This window comes from Primulina huaijiensis, chromosome 7, assembly GCF_012295235.1.
Source record: "Primulina huaijiensis isolate GDHJ02 chromosome 7, ASM1229523v2, whole genome shotgun sequence".
NCBI lineage: Eukaryota > Viridiplantae > Streptophyta > Magnoliopsida > Lamiales > Gesneriaceae > Primulina > Primulina huaijiensis.
In genome coordinates, this window is record NC_133312.1 from 5,784,905 (window position 1) to 5,807,634 (window position 22,730).

Consider the following 22,730-nt stretch of genomic DNA (forward strand, 5'->3'; position numbering starts at 1 on the left):
ATCCCTCCAGACTAGGCCACACGGCTCATCCGATCAGGCCAGGCTACCCGAGCTCATCCCATCAGGCCAGGCTAGGCTCGTCCCATCAGGCCAGCCATACTGATCCCATCGAGTCAAAGATCTTCACAGGGAAAGAACATCATCTCTGCTCCGTAGATTATCCACTTAGCTCACCAAATCTACCCAGACATCATCATATAACATGTTTCATCTTGAAATATAAAAGTAATTGTGATAAAATATAGAAACAATCGTATATTTGGGAGAGAGACAAAAAACAAAATATTATTTATGAAAATACATGTATATATATTATCATAGCATAGCATTAATTATTTTATGCATGTAATGTAATTGTCGGTCGATGCATTGGATGTATTTAACAGTAGTCCTTTTTCTAGGGAGAAGAGTGAGGCCAATCCTTAAATATATAGCTAGCGAAAACGAATAGTACCAAACTTTTAAATTTACCATCCGACTCTCTAAGATCAAAAGCATTTCAATCTGAAAATAAGAAAACGAATTGGACCATACTGCCACTCCAATCTAGGTTAGGCAAAAATTGATTGTCAAAATTCTCGTCCCGATTAAAACTTTATTGCAAACAGTGATAAGCAGCAATGGATGGATATCCAACCCAAACTCGTCAGTTAAATCCGTTGCATAATTTGATAGGACGATAATATCGATTCGCGATACACATTTAACTTACCCGAATATGCTTCACAGAGATAGGAACACCTTGCGATCTCTATTTGTAAAGTTTTCATGAAACTTGAGCAATGAAAATTATGAGAATAGCATCGATACATGTTTAATAAGCTATATTTTGAGTTCAATGTTGATCGGACTAATATCAATTTAATTTAACGGTAAATTACATTTTTAAATAAAAGAGTAGGTCTCATGCGAGACCGTCTTACGGATCATCTGTGAGACGGGTCAACCCTACCGATATTCACAATAAAAAGTAATACTTTTAGCATAAAAAGTAATACTTTTTCATGGATGATCCAAATAAGAGACCCGTCTCACAAAATACGACCCATGAGACCGTCTTACACAAGTTTTTGTCTATTTTTTAATCAAATATTACGATATTCATTTTTTTCAAAACAAAGTTACGAAATTGGGAGTCCATTTTCGAATTTTCGAAGCGCCCCCAAAGAGGAGACGACACGGCAGGAATGGAGAGTCACCAAGCAGTAGATGGGCTGCTCTGCCTGTTTTCCAAAGCCAGCCGCGACCTCTCCATTGTTCACCATAAGCTCCAGAAAGAATTCCACCAACTCTACCCTCATAATGTATTCCATTTCTCTTCCTCTGATTATTTTATTTTTCATCTCGTGGTTCCCATCACTTTTTTGGACTAGATTTTTGTAACTCTGAATTGGGTTTCGACACAATACGTGGGTGTTGATTATCTCTTCTTTTTTCCCCCTTGGGTCCTTTTGGCGTGTGATTTGATAGGCTAATCCCATGAATCTTGTGGGTCGGTTGAAAAAAATCGAAGAAGAAATGTCATCCCTAAAGGACCAGTGTATGGTGCTTCCGCCTTCTCAAGTGTAAGTTGTCTTATTCTGAATTACTATAAGTTATGTGTTGTTCTTCAACAAGAATCGATACTAATTAATAAATATAAAATGTGCAATTGAAGGTATAAGTGATTCCACACTTGTCTTATGGAAATCCAAATCGAATTCCTTGTATTTCTGTCTACAAATTATGTATTTATGGGAAGACAAATATAGGTTGCTAAACAATTAATAGTAAATAGAATGTAGTTATTTTGAGATCACTCTCCAGAGATGTTCAAATTGTGAACCAACATTTGATTTTTTCTCACGGTTTTGAGTTGTGAGCTATGTCTACTTGTATTTCTTCGAAGATCCATATGTTTATTTCTTTCACAAAGCCCAAATAGTTGCTATGATTAGTATTTCATGATGATTCAAGTAAATAGTTTATTGATTTTAAGTGATCCCACTTGTAGTATTCGAACATTTTTCAGTCTTTTAAACCTGCAGGATCTGATTGATAAAGCTAGAACAGTCTTGGTGGGGAACAAGACACTTCTGCAGAGGTTGCAAGCTTCTGCAGGTGTTCCCGTGGCGTGTGATGCTGATGATCTCTCTTATGATAACTTCAACCAGGTTCTGTGTTGATTATCTTGATCTGAACTACTGTTGTTAAGAAGCCTTCCCATCATTCATTTGCTCTTTCCCTTGAGATGAAGGGAATAATGTTCGAGTGTCTACTGGTTGCGTTTTCCATGTGTTGCATAAAGTTTTGCATCATATGCCAGCAAGCAACCAGTATTTAAGGGGCGAGGTTTTGTTTTTGCAAGTGTCATGGCATGAAGTATTCTACTATGGTCATGTCTGGTAGAGTCGCTACACATTTTGACTTTCTTGGTGGTTATTTCTCGAACAGTTTTTTGAATGAGTGTGGCTGTTGTGTAAAGCTTTTGTCTATGATGTACAGATTATTGACGAATGGACTGTTCAAGTCAGATCTAAAACAGGTGATATTTTGATTGAATTTTATAATGTAAATGTTGATATAAAGACTTAAGTTGCTCTGCTTAGTTAAGTCTATGCGGCAACAAAGTCAGATAACAACTTACTTATATAGCCATTTGAGCTCACTGCTTACATACTTCAAAACAATTTCGGTTTTGTAGAGGGTGTGGACGAGCCGGACTCTATCGATCTCAACCAGTTGCTATTCTCAGCAATTGTCCAAGACATCTGAGCTCTGGAAATGTTTTCCAGAGTTCGAAACATGAAAGTTTGTTACTCATTGCTTTTCAAGATCCAAAAAATTTGTGTTTGATCATTGCCAACTTGAAGGTCAGTTGATACTGTCTTAATTGTGTTTAAATATGGAGCACGAATTGGTATAATATTGATCATAGCTTCTGGTGCAACAATCATTTGTTCTCAATTAGAAGTTGGGGTGGAAAACGAAACACTATTGGACTATTGCAAGTGGTGAAGACGAAACGATACAATCCATAACATAAACATAATATAAGGAAAGAAACCAATGTACAAACTCTATTTATTAATTGTATTCTTATGACAATTTAACATTATCGAAACTTTCAAAATCTCAAGATCATTCTTCCAAGACAAGCATCCAGGAATATAGAAAGACAGATAACAAGATTTTGGATTCTATCCAATATCATGATGCCTTGAACCATGTCAATTGAAGAAAGAAAGGATTAGAGTGACTATTGTGCATATAAATTCTGATTGAATATTTGGCGAGTCGACTATTCATCAAGTTAAGTCAGACAGTTGTTCTCTCGAGAGAGTCCTAATTGAACATGTTTATTCGGGATATCAACTTGGAAAACTTCACAAAATTTCTCAATCAGCAATTTATGAGTGGCATCAATCAATTCTGAATCATCAGTAGCGTGATTAAGCTCTTGTCGATTTACTTGATATAAAAAAATTTCACGTAGCAGCGCCTTTATGCTTCCAACTTAACGATCCCTGATCCCACATGGAACTATCTGCTCAAAGGGTTTTAAATCTGTGGTGACATTCAACGCCACGCAATGATATGCTATCCATTTTGATACTTTTACACCAATGGCTGCTAATTTCTGGTTCCCTGAAGGACTCAAAAGGAGTTAAAATTACTAAGCACTACACAGATATGACAGAACACAAAATGGATTTATAAGATTTCAAGTTATCAAGATCCAAGAATGCTAGGAAGGTCGCATAGGAATTAGAGAGCAGGACAATTTATTTAAAGGAATTCTGAATCATGAGTAGCAGAGAGACTGTTCCAGGCAAAAGAGATTTTCAGACTTACCAACCCAAACACCAGTTAAGCCCTCTATTCGTGAAGCTTCGATAGATAACGTCGAGGAAAGAGCACGGATGATAACTTCTTCAAGTTTCCTAAGGTACCAATGAGTATCCTTGATGTGGTAATGGAGATTGAGTATGGGGTACACGACCAGCTACAATACAACTAGAATTGAACAGAACATTAGTGTACATGAACATCAATTTTATGCTATGTAATTTTCCCAACAGAAATTTGAGTGTCATAAACCTGACCAGGGCCATGATATGTAACTTCACTACCTCGGTCGGTTCGTTACACATCAAAAGATGTATTTTATTTACATCAAAATTCAAGTACTCTTCCATGCTACCAGCACCCAATGTGTATACAGGCTTGTGATGCAAAATGATCAAAGTATCAGCCAAATCTTTACCCTCGACGCTCAATGATTTTCTCTCTTCAATAACAGCATTTTGCCATGACCAAGCCTCAGGATAAGGAACCAGTTCTTTATGCAAGTCATAAAAATCACGACTGTAATACTAATAAAGAAGACAATCTATATTTATAAACAAAAAACACATCGATTTAACTGTAAAGAGGAGCGAGAAAGATTTACCTTCTTTTTGGCATATGCACAATTGAAACGCTGAAATTAAAGGAAGAATTATCCATCCGAGTTACTTTTGATGGATTTGAATGGAACCTAAAATGGGACTGACTAGTGAAGGCATACTCCAACATTTATGGAACTGAAGATGTGCAGTAACTGCGGCGGTACAGAGATAGTGGGAAAAGCCTCAATCTTGAGGCGGAGAAACAGAAGTTAACTCAGTCTATGGGACCAAAACAAAATTTAAAATCGGTGGTTTTTGGTTAGAGGACCGGAGGAGAGAGTCGTTTATGCCGATGAAGCGTTCGGCGGTGATGTGTGGAGGACGGCAAGGAGAAAGACCGAAAGAGGCCGCGGCGGCGGGTGGTGGGTGGGGGCAGTGAGGAGAGAATGATCCTCGAACATAATCCCCACCTTGTACAAACTACAAACATTCTTTATATTAAAACTATAAACTGAGTTGTCTGTAGCCATATATATACTGTAAAAAGAAATAATTATTAATGTTAATGCATTCACGTATTATGTTAAAAATATATTTCAAAATTTTTAAAATTCAAATTTTATCACGATAATTCTTGAAAATAAAAAATATTTTTAAATATATTAATCGATTATGATATCTATATATATATATATATATAAAAGCAGAGTTGTTGCTAAATATAGTAAGTTCCTAAAAAAGGAAATAAACGAAAAATGTGGTAATATATTATAATAAATGTCTAAATATATTTAATTCATTATTAAAATTGTATGTTAATATTTGTGTGAATAATTGCTTGAAAATTGAATCTCTTCTAGGAATTACAACCAAATTAAATTACATTTCAAATTTCAAATCTAGAAATTAAATTTCATTCTGGGAATTATAAACTAAATTCAAATTTTTATTCAAAATTTAAATATTAATTCTGAAAATTTGAAACATGTTTCAAAATTGTGCTCCGTTGAAATCATTTTATTAATTTAAAATTAATGACACATATATATAGATGTAAAATTATTACAATTAAAAAAATTTATCTATATTTTAGATGAACTAATTTTTAAATTGATTTTATTTTTGATATCTAATATATTTATTTCAATGATAGTATAAAATCATTTTTTTCTTCAATATATTAACTTTAATCTTAGACCAACAATTTCTGAATTATTATAGATGATTAAAAAATAATCGTATGTAAATTTAATATAAACTACCATTTTTATTATTTTTTATTCATGTAAAATAATATAAACAAAGAAAAATTGTTAATTAACATATTTAGAATTAAAATGTATGTATGGAATTTGACATTCTCAACAGGCAAATTTTGTTAGTTAAATTACTTTAAGGCCAAAATTGATTATGGAGTTGTATAGTAGGCTATTGTTAATAATATCTGTTAAATAAATTTATATTAAATATCAATTACTATTTTTTTAATACTTTAATACATTTATCTTGTGAGTTATCATTATAAATGTTTCTTTTAGAATTAGTTCAATTTATTTTAATTAATTTTTATTATAAATATTTAAACAGAAAATATGGATTTGAGAGCCAGAGTATCTCAACAATTTAGTTTTCATGGTTCAGTCAAGATGCTGATTCCAACATCAATATCTACGTTAAGTGATATTACAAATGATATGATTTCTTTTAATTAAATAAAGTACTTTATCTCCAACATAGATCATTCTCTTAGATTATGCAATGACACTAGATTGATTGTGACAAAACTCGAAAACCATGTTTTGGAAGGAAAAATTCTTACTGGAAGTAATTCAGGTCATAAAGTGTTTATTCCAAGAAGGTCATTGATGCCTTCTGATCTAAGGCTTCCTTTTAAATTTCAACGAAGACAGTATTCTTTGATTGTATCATATGCAATGACAATCAACAAAAGTCAGGGACAATCATTGTCTCATGTAGGACTTTTTTGGAAGAACCCTGTTTTTAGTCATGGTCAGTTGTACGTTGTTGTATCCAGAGTTACGAATCTTAAGGATCTAAAAATTTTGATATGCGACAGTGATAGCAACCTGAAAAATTCAACCACAACTGTTGTATTTAAAGAAGTTTTTCAAAATTTGTAATTTATTTTGTTTTCTAATTGTATGATCTATAATCCATTTAGTTTCTTTGTATTTTAATTTAAATTATTTATTGAAATTAAAACCACATTAAAAGTTTGTATCATGTTTATCATTTTATTTTGTTACAGTTATTGTTTTCTACATAATACATAAATTTAAATGTAAATACAATATAATTGATAAACATATTATGTCATTGATTGTCTAACACATGTGTGATATTAATTTTTAGCCAAAATACAAAAATGACTCTTTTATTCAGTGTTTCATTGTTAAGATCTATATGTATATGAAAACAATAAACATTTCATTTTGATAAAAAGTCAAGTTATAGAGAAAGTAAACAAATTATCATACATACTAATTTTAATAATTAATTAGATAAAATAATTGTCCGTGCATCGCACGGGTGAAAAACTAGTTTAATTAAATTTCCACTTTGGTTTAATGTTCTTTAGAATTTGTAAAAAGAAAAATTTAATTGTATGATTTAATCAATTTAGTTGATTTTTATTTTAAGTAATTATTTAAACATTTATGCTTACTAATTTTAATCATTAATTACATAAGAGTGTGTCTTTCATAAGACGGTTTCACCGGATCTTTATTCATGAGACGGATCAATCATGTCAATATTTGACATAAAAATTAATATTTTTTCGTGGTTGGCCCATATAGAATATTCGTTTCACAAAATTGACATGTGATACCGTCTCACAGGTGTTTTTGTGTTACAATAAAATAATACTCTAAAACGCACATATAGATACTAGTTTGTATTAAAATTTAGTGTATACACCCTCCCTCATTTAATAATTTGTTAGATTTTTAACTTTTTATTATGTAATTATTTGCATAATATTTGAGAGTTTGTGGATGTGTCTTACATGTGAGTATCAAAATGTAAAAATCTAAATTCACTTACAATTAAGCAAACTCGAGCATCGGTTCTAATCTCTTCGGTTAAACGTTGAAAATTAAGAAAAACTAATTGAGTGGTGAATTGAAAATCAGAGGCGACTGAATGATAATTGAAAGGTATATTATGAAAGGGGACTAAAGCATGTTGTTTGGTTAATCACTAATAATACTGTATAGTTTGAAGGGTGACTAAAATGGAATCAAAGAGGTGACCATGGGTAATTGAAGGACGATCGAGGACAAGATTTGCTCATAATTTATCATGAACAAACAGCAGAAAAACCAGATTGAAAGTCATTTCATATCGATTGAGTGGCAAGACTGACTTTTATTATTATATTTGATCACAAATCAAATCATATTATTTGATTTTCGTAAACAATATCGAAAGAAATCGTTTGATTCGTGTGATAAGATAAGTAAATGATATATAATAAAAATGATTATAAAACGATACCTTATCAATTTATCTGTGACTTCTAAAATATGTTATCCATTTTGTTTTTAAATTTTTTAAGAAGTATTTATTTAGTTTATCTATATTTTTAAATTTTTAGATTATTATATAACTTCTAATTTAAAATATAAGAAAAAATTATTAATTATAAAATAAAAATATATCATGTTTTGATAATTATGCATAGGGAATTAATATTAAATAAAGATAAAGGGATTCTAAATGATAATTGAGAAATCATGGCCACGGTCTCTTGAGTTGGTGCCACTACTAGGTTTACCAAAAAATTAAACATGTTTCAAGTTTCGATAACTACTCGTCGAGTTATATTAAAAAGCTATTTCTATTTCAATTTTGTGATATATATTTTCAACCTGATCCGACACATGAAAAATATTAAATTTTTTTTTTTGTCAAAAATATCGCTTTTCAATGTAGGTATGGATCGATTCGATCCGTCTTACATATATAAAGACCATTTCACGTGAGATTTACTCATAATATTTTTTTGGAAAAGTGTCATATTTGATATGAGATAGATTATACATAAAATAGATATTGCTTATCGAATATCATAAATACGCATTTAATCNAATTCAGGGCCATTAACCTAGTAGTCGAAGCTCCCCCAATTAGAGAGAAATAAAAATTAATATTATTATCTTATATCCTGCAGCCGGCGCCTTACCCATCCCCATTTTCACGCGCTGAGTGTGTGAGATTCTTGATTTTCTTCATATTTTCACCAATCGTGTGGCAATGGACAAAGGCAAAGCTGTAATGGGATCGGGTCGCAGATGGGCCGTTGAGTTCACGGACAATTCTGCATCCAATTCATCGCGCGATATTCCTGATCCTTTGGGGTTCAATCGCGCATCTCAGGAACAGGTGTGTCTCGATTCAGAGGATTTGGTTTCTGTAGATTTTTACTTTTTTGTTTACTTGGATCTCTTGCTGTGTTGGGTAGGATGATTCGGCGGCAGTGAGTAAGCAGAAGAAGGACGCTGAAGCTAACTGGAAAGCTCAGGTTCGTATTTTGCTCCATATTAATTGGATTCTAGGTTAATTGTGGTATCTACGTTTACATAAAAATTATGAGAATTTATATATTTGAATCCGGTCTCCGAACCAACATATTTCTTCTTGCCATACTTCTGTGGTTGATGTTATTAAGCAAGATAATTGTGTATTGTTCAATATTTTTGGCAATTCGGGCTGACCTCTGAATTTTTTTTTATTGTTTAATGTTAACAAGTAACTGTTATCTGGTTGACGTGAACAGAAAGCATGGGAGGTTGCACAAGCACCGATCAAGAACTTGCTCATGATGGCTTTCATGATGTGGATGGCTGGAAGCACGGTTCATCTATTTAGCATCGGTATAACATTTTCAGCTCTTATCCAGCCCATCAATGCACTCCGAGGGGTTGGGAAAGGTGAAATTATTCTAAATCCATACTCTTCATCGATTCACACTTTTCCCCTTGCTGTTTGTGCTTGTGTATTTGATGAAGCCGTTTGTGATGTTTTCAATTGTCAGTTTTTGAGCTGTAAATGGTTCCTTGTAGATATTTTGTTGAGATGTTGCTCTGGTTTTTAATCACTACTTGATGTGCGCTTATTTTATCGAAGTGCCTTTTGATTCTCGGCTTATTGTGCAAGTTTTAAGCATATAGATGAGGCATTGAATATATTTTTTGCTCTTTTATGGTCATTATGATCTTTTCTGCTTCAATCTGTGTGTACCATGGTAGTTCTTATTGTATCTCAGAGTTTTAGCATGTCAACCTTTTTGTCTATGTACTGCCTTTATGTAAAAGTTCACATGTTCTTAAACCTCACTAAGGTTTCACAATCAATTGCTATTTCTTTTTTTATTTTGATTATCAGAGTGAAGTCTGATTCAGCTTGAATCCTGATTGTGTTACCTAAAGAAGTTTCCACTACTATATGATTTTATTAATTAATTAACCTTTGTGCTAACTGCCATTTTTGGATTTGTAGCTTTTGAGCCTTACAAGGACAATAAAGTGGACCTGATTTTGCCTAAATTAGTATTCATAGCGCTTAATTTGGTAGGCTTATTACTGGGCATCTGGAAGGTTTGTTCTATGACCCTTACTGAAAGCAATGTATTTTCACATTGCATCGCAATACATTTCTAAAATATATAAAAAAAAACATCTTTCTGTTTGCAGCTCAATAGTTTGGGTCTTCTTCCTACCCATGTATCAGATTGGGTTTCATCCATGCCTCCTGCTCAGGTTCAACGATCATAACTCGTATAAGTTTATAATTTTGCTCTTGAAAATAATTTTGCTCTTGAAAATCGAACAGCAGAGTAAATTTTCCAGAACAAATTAAAAGTTTCACATTACAGATCTACTGCTACCTCTAGTACTTAATCTTTTACTAGTGGGATTTGTTATTGTTATATTGCTATGCCGAAATAACTAAATGGGTTTATTTTGATTGGCAGGAAGTGGAGTATTCTGGTGGAGGTATTCGGCTTTACTAACTTTGATTTCGGACATGATTGAATTTCGATGGATTTAGTGGATGGCCTTAGAAAGAGGGCGATTGACAAGTATTAATCGATCATTTTGGTTGAAAGATGTCCAACTTGTTATTGTGTTAAAACAATTTATGCTTCCGATAACCAAAAACCAATCTCAAGAATGCTTAGTTTGCGTGGCAGGAGCATTATCTATAGCTTTATGTGTTGTTTTTTCAATTTTTGTATAGTGCTACCACTTCTGCAGTAGCATAAACAATTGGGATCGGAGGAAAATGTGTGCTTATTTTATCCCGGGGTTGCAATGACTTGTGAATCTGACTATTGACAAGTTTGCTCAGTATCGATGCCGCACCATGTTCAGTCTACCATACTATTCAATCAAAACTCACATTCCCACATAATTTTTCAGAAAATGTAAAATAAGCATGCATACGAAACATCTTCCTTTAGTCACACAGGTAACGTGTATGTGAAATAGAGCAGATATCTTGTATTAGTTATAATCCAAATGCCAACTCTTTTGTTGAAAAGTAGTTATTTCAAGCAACTTACATAGTAGTATAGATACAAACATAATGTACAAACTCATCCATGCATTAAATTATTCCATTTTTATTTCGAAGGATGGAAGTCTATCCATCCAACCTCAAAAATGGAAATAACTGATCAAGCGTGTATCCTTCAAATCAAATTTTATTAAAGGTACAATCAATGGAATTACAACGATGGTTAATGGTTATGGTTTCTTTTATCTTCTAAACTGACTATTGTAATTTCTCTTAAAATATAACAATCACAATTAGGAGAGAAAAAAATGTTGCAATCAACAAAATTCTCCACCATTTGCATCCTCAGTTTCAGCAGGCCAAAATACATCGGCAAATGTGAAATTCACAGTCCCTTTTCCTTTTTAACTTCTAATTTCTACTTCTTTTTAACCTTTATTCTGACCTGAGGTCCATTGCGATGAGCAAAAAACCCACTGGTTGAACACCTCAAGAGAGCTCCAGCAGACGAGCAGAACCCACAAAGACTCTGCATATCAGCAGCAAGATGTTGGTCCCACGTACGGCAATTTGAGGTAATAATATATGAAAATAAAGAATAAACTGGATACCGAGATTTACGTAGAAAACCCCTAAAAAATTATTAGGGTAAAAACCACGGGTAAGATGAAAAGAATTCCACTATAATATTTTGTGGTGTACAACTCACTCACTGTGTTTTTAAAGAGAACACACACTCTCTTAATACAGTAGAACAAACACCTCACAATATATTATAGAACTAATAAGATGAATAAGAAAACTCAAGAGGAGGCTTGAGAATGGGAAGATCTCAACTGATGGAGGAGAGATCTATTTATAGAGCTCCCCTGGCTAGTGAACGTGAGAAGGCAAATATCAATTGTATTTGCCTTCATCCAAATTTGACAAATAATGCAACACGTTTTGCTGCCTTTCTTGACTGGCCCATTTTGCCGACATTTCTCTCACTTGGAAATTTGATTGAGAACCAAACACATCTCCACACATCGTTTCAATCTTGTAATTCCCTGCTGATTACGTGTTCGCTAGGTCACTTGAAGATCTACACTATTCAAGCTTATCAGTGTTCACTGGTTTGGTCAGAAAATCAGTTATGTTATCTTTTGTATGGATCTTCTGCATATCTACACTTACTTCTTCTACTACTTCACGCACAAAGTTAAATTGGACTCCAATGTGTTTCGTCTTGGAATGAAAAGCCGTATTCCTTGCAATGTGCAAGACACTCTGACTATCACAAAATAAAGAAACATTCTCTTGTTTGTGCCCGATCTCTTCCAATAACATTTTAATTCATATTGCCTCCTTGCAAGCTTGAGTAGTTGCCATGTATTCTGCCTCCATCGTAGATAACGCCACGACTGTTTGCATTTTTGAAACCCAACTTACTGCTCCCCTTGCAAGTATAAACACATAACCAGTAGTAGATTTCCTCTTATCAGGATCACCTACATAATCTGAATCGACATAGCCTCTGAGTGTAAAATCTAATATTCCATAACATAATGCAGCATTTGAGGTACTCTTAATGTATCTAAGGATCCTCTTAACTGTACTCCAATGCTCTCGTCCGGGATTCGCCATATACCGACTAACTGCTCCCACTGCTTGAGCAATGTCCGGTCTTGTACAGATCACGGCGAACATCAAACTTCTCACTGCTGATACATATGGTACTCGAGACATCTCCGTCCTCTCTGCTTCACTGCTAGGGCATATCTTGGAGGATAACTTGAAGTTAACAGGAAGAGGGGTCGATATTAGCTTGCTATCTTGCATGTTGAAGCGTTGCAAGATTTTATTCAAATAACTTTTCTGGGAAAGCCAAATCTTTCTGTTACTTCTGTCTCGATGAACTTGCATCCCTAGAATCTTGTTTGCTGGTCCTAAGTCTTTCATATCAAATTTCCTAGCCAACTGTACCTTCAATCCTTGGATCTTATCTTTGTTGGGGCCTGCTACCAACATGTCTTCCACATACAACAGCAAAATGATATAATCATCACCAGGCCTCTTGAAATACTTACAAGGGTCTGCACTCAGTCTGTTATATCAAAGGCTCATGATATTGGAATCAAATCTCTTGTAGCAACACCTCGGCGCCTGTTGAGAACGTACAGAGATTTGTTCAACCTGTAAACCAAGTTCTCTTTGTCTTTTTCCGCAAAACCTTATGGCTGGAGCATATAGATTTCTTCTTCAAGATTTCCATGAAAAAACACCGTTTTTACATCTAGCTGTTCTAGATATAGGTCAAACACCACACACAATGCCAACACTACTCTGACTGTTGTAAGCCGAACCACATGTGAAAATATTTCATTGAAGTCAATGTCTTCTTTCTGAGCATACTCTTTTACCACCAATCTAGCACGATACCACTCCACTTAAATATTACCATCACGCTTGATCTTATAGACCCATCTATTTCCAATGACTTTCCTTCCTCGTGGTAGTGTAACAAGATCCCAAGTTTTATTCTTTTCTAATGCCTGTAACTCTTCTTGCATTGCTATCATCCACAAGGATACATTCGAGCTTTGAGTAGCCTCGTGGAAACTCGATGGGTCACCATCATATGATAATAGACAATATGCAATATTGCTTTCAGTGACGTAATCTGAAAGTCAACCTGGTGGTCTTCTGTCTCGAGTTGACTGCCTCACATTGGAAACCTCAGACTCAACATGTTCTTGTTCTTCGTGCTCTGGTACTGCTTCACAAGAAATTTGACCTTCGTCTCTTATTTTCAACCTGAAATATAGTAGTTTCTGAATTCAGTGTGTCTTTGTCTCCCTTTACTTTATCTTCCTCGAAGATAACATCTCTGCTGATGACAAGCTTGTGAACAGTAGGATCCCACAAACGAAACCCCTTAACTCAATCAGCATAACCCAAGAAGATACATTTTCTGGATTTTGAATCCAACTTCGATCTTTCTTGCTCATTGTACATAACGTACACAGGACTTGCAAATGTATGTAAATGAGAATAATCTGTCGGCTTCTAGGTCCACATCTCCATCGGAGTCTTCAGATCAATCGCCACTGAAGGAGAACGATTGATAATATAACCAGCGGTTTTGACTGCTTCTGCCCAAAATGATTTGTCTAGACCCGCAGTCTTCAACATAGCTCTTGTTCTGTCCAACAAGGTTCTGTTCATCTGCTCCGCCACTCCATTTTGTTGAGGTGTGTAAGCAGTCGTAAACTGTCTTTTGATGCTCTCATGTTGACAATATGCATGAAATCGGTCACTGGTATATTCTTCTCCATTTTTAGTCCTCAAACACTTGATTTTCTTTTCTGAATCAAGTTCAACTCGTACATTGAAATCTTTGAAGATCTGGAAAACATATGATTTCTTCTTGATTGGATACACCCAACATCTCTTAGTGAATCATCAATGAACGAGACAAAGTATCTTGCTCCTCCTAGAGATACAACTGGTGCTTGCCAAACATCCGAATGAATCAGCTCCAATATGCTTTTGCTTTTGGCAGTAGAAGTGCCAAACTTTAATCTGTGTTGTTTATAGGTAACACAATGCTCACAAAAGGGTAGTGACACTTTTGTAAATCCTGGCAGCAGCTTCCATTCTGAGAGAATTTTCAACCACCGTTCTTACATATGCCCGAGCTGTCTATGCCTGTATGGTGCGAATGATTCCATGAAACATTTTAATTTTGATAGTACCAACCCCAGCGATTTTCAAGACACGATCATTTCCAATGAATACAGATCCTCCTGAGACTGGTTCATAATGATCAAACCATGCTCTCCGAGATTTCATGTGCCACGTCGCTCCTGAATCCATAATCCATGTGTCACAAAATTTGTGCCTACCTTCTGTAACTGTTGCTGCTTCGCTGAATAATATTTCACCACTGCCTGAATTACTTGCCACATTTCCTTGAGAACTTTTATCGATACTCGTACACTCTTTCTTGAAGTGCCTTTTACCGCCACATTTAAAGCAGTAAATATTTTTCTTCTTACTTCTCGACTTTGATCTACATCGTCTTTGACTCCCACTGGAGTCACAGTCTATAAATCTTCCTCTTATCATCGGTAAAGCTTCTGCTTTCTTCGATGTTACCAACCTATCTTCCTTATTCTTGCGCCGACTTTCTTCTCCGAGAACTGCAGTTAAGACATCGTCGAATTTTAGAAAGCCCATACGAATATTGTTGGTTATGTTGATGATAAGTTGATCATATGAATCTGGTAGACTTTGAAGTAGAAGCTCTGCACGTTTATTTTCCCCTATTTTATGCCCCATGGAAGTGAGTTGGGCAAATAGAATATTTAGTGTGTTGATATGGTCGGTCATCGATGAGGATTCCGTCATCCAAAGAGTATAAAACCTTCTCTTTAGGAAAATCATGTTGTGTAACGGCTTGACTTCGTACATCTTTGTCAAAGTATCCCAGATAACTTTTGCTGTTTTTATCTCAGAGATATTTGACAATACTTCGTCTGCTATAGCCAAGTGTAAATTGGCAATAGCATTATCATTTATCTCATTCCACTTTCCATCATCCGTAATCTCCACCGGTCTATCTCCAATAGCCGCCAAGCAATTGTCCTTTCTTAAAACTGCTTGTATCTTTATTTTCCACAGCATAAAATTGCTTCCATTGAACTTTTCTATCCGTACCTGCCCGTCTTTATGTCTACAACAATTTTAGTAGACTGGAAAAAATAATCCCGCCTTTAAAAAAATCTCAAAAAAATCTTTTTTGATGTGGAAGATCAGTCTAGGCTGCAACCACAGAGCATACTCAGAATTTTAAGAAATTTTAAACCAAGATTCTGATACCACTTGTTAGTCCCACGTGCGGAATTTGAGATGATAATATATGAAAACAAAGAATAAACTGGACACCAAGATTTACGTGGAAAACCCCTAAAAATTATTAGGGTAAAAATCACAGGCAAGATGAAAAGAATTCCACTATAATATTTTGTAGTGTACAACTCAATCACTGTATTTTCAAAGAGAACACACACTCTCTTAATACATGAGAACAAATATCTCACAAATATTATAGAACTAATAGGAGGAATAAGAAAACTCAAGAAGAGACTTGAGAATGAGATGATCTAAACTGATGGAGGAGAGCTCTATTTATAGATCTCCCCTGGCTTGTGAACGTGAGAAGGCAAATATCAATTGTATTTTACTTCATCCAAATTTGACAAATAATGCAACACGCTTTACTGCCTTTCTTGACTGGCCCCATTTTGCCGACACAAGAGACCTTATCTCGATGCTATTTCTTTCTATGCACGCATCCATCACCACATCTGCCCTGGCCACACCTCCGGATATCCCCATCAAGCAACCCAAAGCCAATGCCACCGTTGCCAGCGGCAATCGTCATAGGACAAAATGCTCCGGCGACAACGGACACGATGAAATACGGACATCTGTCAGCAGACCTCAGATAAGCTTCATCACTCATGGAATGTAGTATAAGCCTATTAAGAGCTGTACCTCCGATGGTTGTACCTTCTGGACTCCTTTCGAGTAGTAATCCGACACCACTTTGAATAATGACCATGGAAATCCCTGGTTGATCAGGCCGTAGACCAGGACTACCCCGAGGATGAAGGTGGGGTTTAGCCTGGAAGATAGCGTTTGCAGCCATGGAAATGGTTCGAGGATGGTGGAGAAGATTGGATCATAAATTGTTCTGCTTGTGAATTTCTCTGCGAGATTATTCGTATCATCTTCTTCTCTTTTGGTCAAGTGGATTTCTGATTGATCAATATACTCGGAACGATTTGGATTTGGATCTGCATGTTAGAGTACTCCAGAACGTGGATACATGAATATTGGAGTCGGTATTATCATAAGCTTAGCTTTATAGGAAATAATGAGCGTTTACCAATGTGTAATGCCTGTTATTATATAATTAATTAGTATCAATATAATACATTGATACCAAACATAATTAAAGAAATGAATATTAATCCAAATTATATTAGTTATTTCACCTTTTGATGTCGATTTGCATCATCTATAATAAATGCAGTATCATACAAAAAAAATGATAAATCTAATAGAGATAATTTCAGGGAAAAAATATAAAGTCTAACAACAAAAAAATCTCCTTTGAAACAAACACTTTTTATTTTTTAACTATGAGAACATGTATCCACTATCTTTTGTGTGTTGTGGATAAACCCAAAGGGTCAACGCAGTAACCAGCAAACTACGGTGACAAAATAAACAAACTAGACAAGCCTTATGTGACGGACTCAAAGCTGAGACGACAGAAGTAGAGAGAGATTGAACTCATACTTCTTGATAAGAGCTCATCATACCATATCATCCAAGATACCTTTCGCTCTCTTGCTTGCATTATTAAAGGAGATAAAAAAATGCAAATATAAATGAATGGAGAGGGGTTTTTTTTATAATTAATTTAAAAATAAATTTTTGTTTTCAAAAATAATTTTAAAAAAATTCACATATACTGTAATCTTCGTAAACACAGATTCTAACTCCACCTGAGCATTATCCATGCTTACGAAGCACGGACGCTTCACGTAGAGTATCCCTCTCCACCCCCACCTTATCTCTTTCCCTCTCATCTCCTTCTTCCTCCTTCCCTTATTCTTTCACACATTATCATTTCTCTCATTATCTTTCAAATTTTTCCCTTCCTCACTCGAGAACCGTCAAGCTCGTTTCTTACCAATTTAGAAGATCGAAAACTTGTTTCAGAATGGCAGATAATCGAGGTCCAGAAGATCCCAGTGTCCTCTATTTACAAGCGACACATATGTCATCTACAATTTTTTCCGTAACCGTTGATGATATAGTCAAAGTGAAGAGGTCAGACAATTTGATTTGGAAGTTATACACTGATAATTACATACACAATCGTGTACTTACATACTTGAATGATATGAGTTTTTATCGAGTTTTAGAATGTGGCTCACAAGTTTTTGATAATTATTTGATTACTGCTCTTGTTGAATGTTGGCGGCGTGAGACACACGCATTTCATTTTACATGTGATGAAGCAATTGTCACGTTACAAGATGTTTCAATTATTTGGGGTCTAACAATTGATGTTCAAGCAGTCACTGGAATAGATGTGTCACATACAGTTGAGGAATGACAACACATATGTTTGGATTTGTTGGGATTTGTATTATCTTCAAAACATTTGAAAGGTGGTCATTTGTCTATGAATGCACTACACGACCATTGCATGTCTAACCTTGTTCATGATGATAGTTCAGAAGTAGATGTTGTGAAATATACCTATTGTGTTGCGTTAATGATTATTGGAGGAATATTGTTCCCTGACTATGAAAGAGGGTCTGCTAGACTCATTTTTTTTGCAACTGCTATGAGATATTGAGAACGTAAAGTCTTATAGTTGGGGTAGTGCAGTTTTAGTATTTATATACCGTGAATTGTGTAACGCAACACATATAGAGAAGACTACAATGGTTGGACCTTTATATATCCTGCATGTATAAATAATGTAATGTGATTATTTAACACAATTTTCTTGTTATTTGTGTTTAACTATTTTTATTATTATAAGCAGATATGAGCATGAAGCAGGATTAAATGTGTTAACCCGACAGAGATGGGTTAACATTAGTTGTACCTCCCATTGATCCATATGCTATTATTCCAGTTTCTCCATATGGTGTACGATAAATATTTAAAATTTATTGTGGTAATATCATGTATATATTTTATAATATTTTGATATGTAATTGTATTTGTTAAATTGTAGGTGAAAAATTGGATTTAGTTACATGCATTCGCCGACACATGCTGTAAGAATTATAAGGGATTCTCTAGATCGTATGAATAATAATGAGGTACTATTATTGAATGTTTAAGATTTTATTTTGATTAAATGAATATTAAAGTTTTTTATGAATAAATGAATGTTAAATTTTAATATTTATATTTGTTACAGTTTAATTAGATCGTTTACAAGAAGAATGACATAGATGTCAAGACGATTATTGATTCATACGACAACAAAATATGGCGATCTGTTTGTCCCTTTATTTTCTTTGACACCGTGGAGATGCATCGTCCTAATCAGGTGATGCGACAATTCAGAAGATGACAATCAATTTCAGGGTCTATCGTCGACAACGATGATCTGCATAATATCACGAGAATAGGCTATCGAAACAAAAATTGGGAAGATTATCATAAAAATTCAATTGAGTTGTGTAATAGTAGGTTGTGATATGTTGCTAAATGGGTACGACACGGGCGATCGATGCAAACTGATGAAGACTACTTTCAATGGTATAATCGAATAATTGTTCGCACCATATCACCTACAGTTAATGTCGTTGGTTTTCAAACATATCTGTACAATACTTTTGCAGGGCAATTTAATGTCCAATAAAATTTCAGTACGCCTTCTCCTTTTTCGCATCAATCATCATTCGGGTGAGGAAGTGACTTGGTTAGGCAACCAAGTGGGTTTCTCACTAATATTCCGCCAACTCAATTGAATACTGCAGGACCCTCTACTACTCAACCTGGTTTTTTCAGTGATTCAGGGATTGGTGACTTGCGTTCGTTTGGTCAGCAGGATTATCAAACTCCATCTTGGTCGAACATACAAAGTTTCACAAATCTTCTTAATGCTGGTCATCAACATCTTGTGCATGATATGCGACCACAGAGGGATGTTATTTCACCTATCACTTTTCCAGGTTACTCAAATGAGAAAAATCCTGAAGATGTTGGATTGCGTAGAGGGATGAGAAGACGCAATCCACCCGATTGTGGAACAGGGAGCCATTTGTATCATTGTAATTTTGATGATGATTCTTCTACATGATTGTAACTATATCATTTGTATTGTTGTACCATTTGCATTGTTGAATCGTTTAAAATGTATTAGTTGTACAAGTTGTTTTGATAGATTGAGATAAAGTACAATATGTTTTGTTTGACATCAAAAGAGGTATTCGAGTTTGAACTGTAGTTATCATATATTCGAATAAAAAAAAAAAAAAAACAATTAGTTCATAACGAAATTTAAACGAAGACAAAACATGTTCGAACATTTAGACATCGCAACACAAGAAATTACAAAAGCGAAAGATAAGATGACAAATTAGAAGTGGCGTCTCTGTCTGCAGATTCGTCGTTCTTCGTTTCAGCGAGCATCAGGAATCGTTGTCCTCGCCTGACAGCTCAACCTCCTCATCCTCATCAGACTCAACATCGTCCTCGATGGGTCCGTGTGAAAAGTCTGGCGGGGGTGGAAATGGATCGTCGGAGGCGCTAGTCGCAGGGAAGCGCTGCGCAAGCACACGATTAAAATCATGCACGTAATCCATGTGCTTGCGTGTCATCCGTCACTGTCTCCTCATCATGTGCTCTAATTCATCAAGACGCTGGTGTGTGTCATGTTGGCAACATTCTTTTGGGCGGATCATCTTGATTTTGACTGGTGGCAGTCGGGCTGACGACGTTAATCCAAGCGCTTATTGGGAGGCAACCCAAATTTTTGTTTCTTAATTGTATTTCGTTTTCGGTTTTTCTTTTATTCTTGTATTATTATTTTTTGTTGTGTATTTTTGGTTTAGTGTGTTCTTGTATCTCCCCAAATCTTATGACTCCCAATTGTGTTTTTCATGACTAAAAATTAGAGGAGAAAACAATTTCAAAGAGTGCACTCGCGCTGGAAATCTATCGCACCCACAGTAGTTGAAGACAGAAAATTAAAAATTTCTCGTAGCCATACTGCAACTGCGGTGAAAACGTTACCGCACCCGCGCTGGGTTGATAGCAGGTGGATCGCACTCGCGGTGTCTGCTGACTGAAAACTAAAAATTTCTAGTAGGCGAAGCGCACCAGCGGTCTATTTTTCAGTGCACCCGCGATCATTTTCCAGAACCATTACCGCACCCGCAGTAGAATCGTCACCGCGCTCGCGGTAGCTGAAGGCCGATAATTCTTGAATTTTCAGTAGCATCATCGTTGTTGTCTCTCTCTAACTACCGGTCTGTCCATCTTATTTCTCAATCGAGTTGTTCTGTCTCTACCAACTCTTCTTCTTTCACGTCTAACCGGGTTGTGGTGCAACTCGAACATTGGAGGATCCCAGTATCGCTCATCTGCAAGAGGTTGAAATCTACCCTCGTACGTTGCTAAGTATTCATATATGTTATACCATGGATGCACAAGTGTCGTGGGATCTAACGAGTGCCACTTAGCGGTGTAAATAGCATGGGAACATGGGATGCCAAAAATCGTCAATTTACCACATGAACAATCGCTCGTTGATAACTTGACCACCTACATATGTTGGCCACGACTTGGTCTTCCTACAGTTGCAACCGAAGCAGTTTGCTCACGTACATCATATTTGACAACACGATGTTCACTAGATTTTCTCGTCCATTTCTCATACTTCCGACATGCATAATCTGAACACAGCTGATTTCCTGAACCATACGACCACCTATTGCCACACGTTCAATAAAATATTGTACGCACCTCAGAAGTGTCAAGTGTACTATGGTAGATATAGGAAGTCTACGAGCACCCTTCAACACACTATTTTAACACTCCGACCTATTGGTTGTCATCACCCCACGACGCCAACCATCGTAATGAGCCAAACTCCATTTTTCTTTCGCAATTCCAGCCATATATCTGTGCGCCAAAATGTTTTTTTGCTTGATTGCCTCCATTGTTGCTTCAAACTTACAAATGTGATTTTGTGTGGATGCCCCCATCATAAATCTTTCAAATGCACGTCTTTGAATTTAGCATTAAAGTTTGAACACATATGTCTCAAACAAAAACGATGCACACCATAAGGAGGTTGAAAATATGGTAGATCTTCAGTTGCTCGCACAATTCTCTTATGCCTATCAGAAATTAGGCACACACCATTTTCACCACAAACAACATGTCGTCCTAGATTCTCCAAGAACCATTTCCAAGAATATGATGTTTATTCATCCAAAATAGCAAATGCTAGCAGTAGAACCTGATTGTTAGCATCCAGAGTGACAGCGATCAACATTTTGTGCTTGTATTTGGTATACAAATGTGTACCATCGACACTAATTATTTTTCGACAACGTCGAAACCCATCAATACACGGCCTGAATGCCTAGAAAACATAGTTCAGTGTCTTAATCATTTCAGTGTTGGCTTTGAGATTCTTCCACTCCACAGCTGTTCTCGGATTATATTTGGACAAAACACACATATATTTTGGAAGTAATTGAACTGAGCTATCCCATGTACCATAAGCAATTTCCATAGCACTTTTCAAACTTCGACATGCCTTCGTATACGAGATTTGATATCCATATTTATCTTTCACATTTTCAATTATATACTTAATCTCATACGAAGGATCACAACGAACAACTCTCAATAGCGTATGTGCCACCATATCACTGTTCAAGTTCTTATGGTCTATACCAACAGAGGTAGATATACATGTGTGAGGCCCGCCATATTTTGTTAATTTCCAATAACCAGTTTTAGCCTTCAAAGAAGCGCGTAGTCCCCATCGACAAATGACCGTAGAAGAATGATTTCTGCAAAGTAATTTCCACAAACTGCGTGTGCTATCTACGACACGGTACTCACGCCTGACAACTCTAACGGAATAATCCTACACAGATGCAATAAGATCATTCTTATCTTTAAATAATATATTAACGCATAATTCACCTCTCTCCGGATTGTAATAGCTTGTTTGCATTTTAGAAGGTACATCGACAGAATCAGGAGGCTCTT

General features: G+C 35.5%; 3 protein-coding genes across 3 annotated transcripts; 2 read left to right on the forward strand and 1 right to left on the reverse strand.

The window, feature by feature from the left end:
* The first annotated feature begins 1,136 nt into the window (after nucleotides 1-1,136).
* On the forward strand, nucleotides 1,137-2,887 carry LOC140981289 (uncharacterized). The gene is made up of 5 exons (XM_073447650.1): nucleotides 1,137-1,304; nucleotides 1,471-1,565; nucleotides 2,012-2,153; nucleotides 2,485-2,524; nucleotides 2,684-2,887. The coding sequence occupies exons 1-5, from the start codon at nucleotides 1,188-1,190 to the stop codon at nucleotides 2,752-2,754; spliced, it is 465 nt and encodes a 154-aa protein (XP_073303751.1). The 5' UTR covers nucleotides 1,137-1,187; the 3' UTR covers nucleotides 2,755-2,887.
* Nucleotides 2,888-3,399: 512 nt separating this feature from the next.
* LOC140981287 (uncharacterized) lies at nucleotides 3,400-4,710 on the reverse strand. The gene is made up of 4 exons (XM_073447649.1): nucleotides 4,433-4,710; nucleotides 4,113-4,347; nucleotides 3,835-3,996; nucleotides 3,400-3,627 (listed from the first exon to the last, which is right to left on the reverse strand). The coding sequence occupies exons 1-3, from the start codon at nucleotides 4,555-4,557 to the stop codon at nucleotides 3,859-3,861; spliced, it is 498 nt and encodes a 165-aa protein (XP_073303750.1). The 5' UTR covers nucleotides 4,558-4,710; the 3' UTR covers nucleotides 3,400-3,627; nucleotides 3,835-3,858.
* A 3,801-nt stretch (nucleotides 4,711-8,511) lies between these two features.
* LOC140981286 (uncharacterized) lies at nucleotides 8,512-10,695 on the forward strand. The gene is made up of 6 exons (XM_073447648.1): nucleotides 8,512-8,777; nucleotides 8,857-8,916; nucleotides 9,172-9,325; nucleotides 9,894-9,991; nucleotides 10,088-10,153; nucleotides 10,369-10,695. Exons 1-6 carry the CDS (start codon nucleotides 8,649-8,651, stop codon nucleotides 10,405-10,407), a joined length of 546 nt encoding a protein of 181 aa, XP_073303749.1. The 5' UTR covers nucleotides 8,512-8,648; the 3' UTR covers nucleotides 10,408-10,695.
* Nucleotides 10,696-22,730: the final 12,035 nt, after the last annotated feature.